Source organism: Trypanosoma equiperdum (genome assembly GCF_001457755.1).
Source record: "Trypanosoma equiperdum strain OVI genome assembly, contig: ctg_1980, whole genome shotgun sequence".
Classification (NCBI taxonomy): domain Eukaryota; phylum Euglenozoa; class Kinetoplastea; order Trypanosomatida; family Trypanosomatidae; genus Trypanosoma; species Trypanosoma equiperdum.
In genome coordinates, this window is record NW_027124038.1 from 9,854 (window position 1) to 10,719 (window position 866).

At 31.4% G+C, this 866-nt stretch overlaps 1 pseudogene across 1 annotated transcript in view; it reads right to left on the minus strand.

The window, feature by feature from the left end:
• Window positions 1–736: 736 nt before the first annotated feature.
• Window positions 737–866, minus strand: part of TEOVI_000854200:pseudogene — a 1,392-nt pseudogene continuing 1,262 nt past the window's right edge. Inside the window, exon 3 of the mRNA in view lies at window positions 737–866. This exon is cut by the window's right edge and continues 14 nt beyond it. Within this exon, the coding sequence occupies window positions 737–866 (130 nt within the window).

Below are 866 nucleotides of genomic sequence, written 5' to 3' on the forward strand. Positions count from 1 at the left end.
TCTTGCTACATTTTTTAAACAAATCAACATAAGAAGCCATTGGCATCATAAAAATTACCGTTTATACGATTAATAGTGTCTTGACTTTAGATTTTTAAGGAAGACAACGTAGCAGCATTGTCAGTTCCTCTTGACACAGCATTTTGCATTATCTTCCTATTCATCTTCTGCCGCTGCTTGTTCGGATTACGTAGCCACACCGTTAAGCCTGTAAAATTGGCTCTGTCTGACATTCACTACTCCATTTGTCGTCTTGTATATGATGTTACATCTCATATTTTGCTTGAAACTGCCAATTTTCTATCTTTTTTACTCACTTTATCTTTCACTGTGACAACTAATATAATTCTTCGCACCATTTCCATCCTCTTAAGCACTTCATGTCGACGTAGAATTAAGTCTTCAACACTTTTTAAAATAATACTAGTATACACACTCGCAACAAACTTCTATAATCCTTACTATTATTATTACCATTATAGCCCTAACCAGTGTCCACAAATTAAAAAATATAAACAAATTTCATTAGTAACTCATTTTAAAATCCTATTACTCTACTAAATGTAACTGCATCTCACTATCATGTTTTTTAAAAAAATTTTAAACATTCTGCAAAGGTTTTACAAAAGTGTTAAAATATATCAAATGTTGGCAAATTCTCTCAAAATAGAAATTTTTTAAAATTTCATAACGTAGTTCAAAAAGCTTTTACCAATAATTCTTAAAAGTGTTATTGTAGAAGCAAAACTGCAAGAAAATAAGGGATCTTATGAATCAAAATAGAATCGTTTCCTGTGGTGTTTATGTTTTTGGCATCATTTTCCACTTTTACTCCCTCTTTAGCCTTGCACTCCCCATTCTCGTAT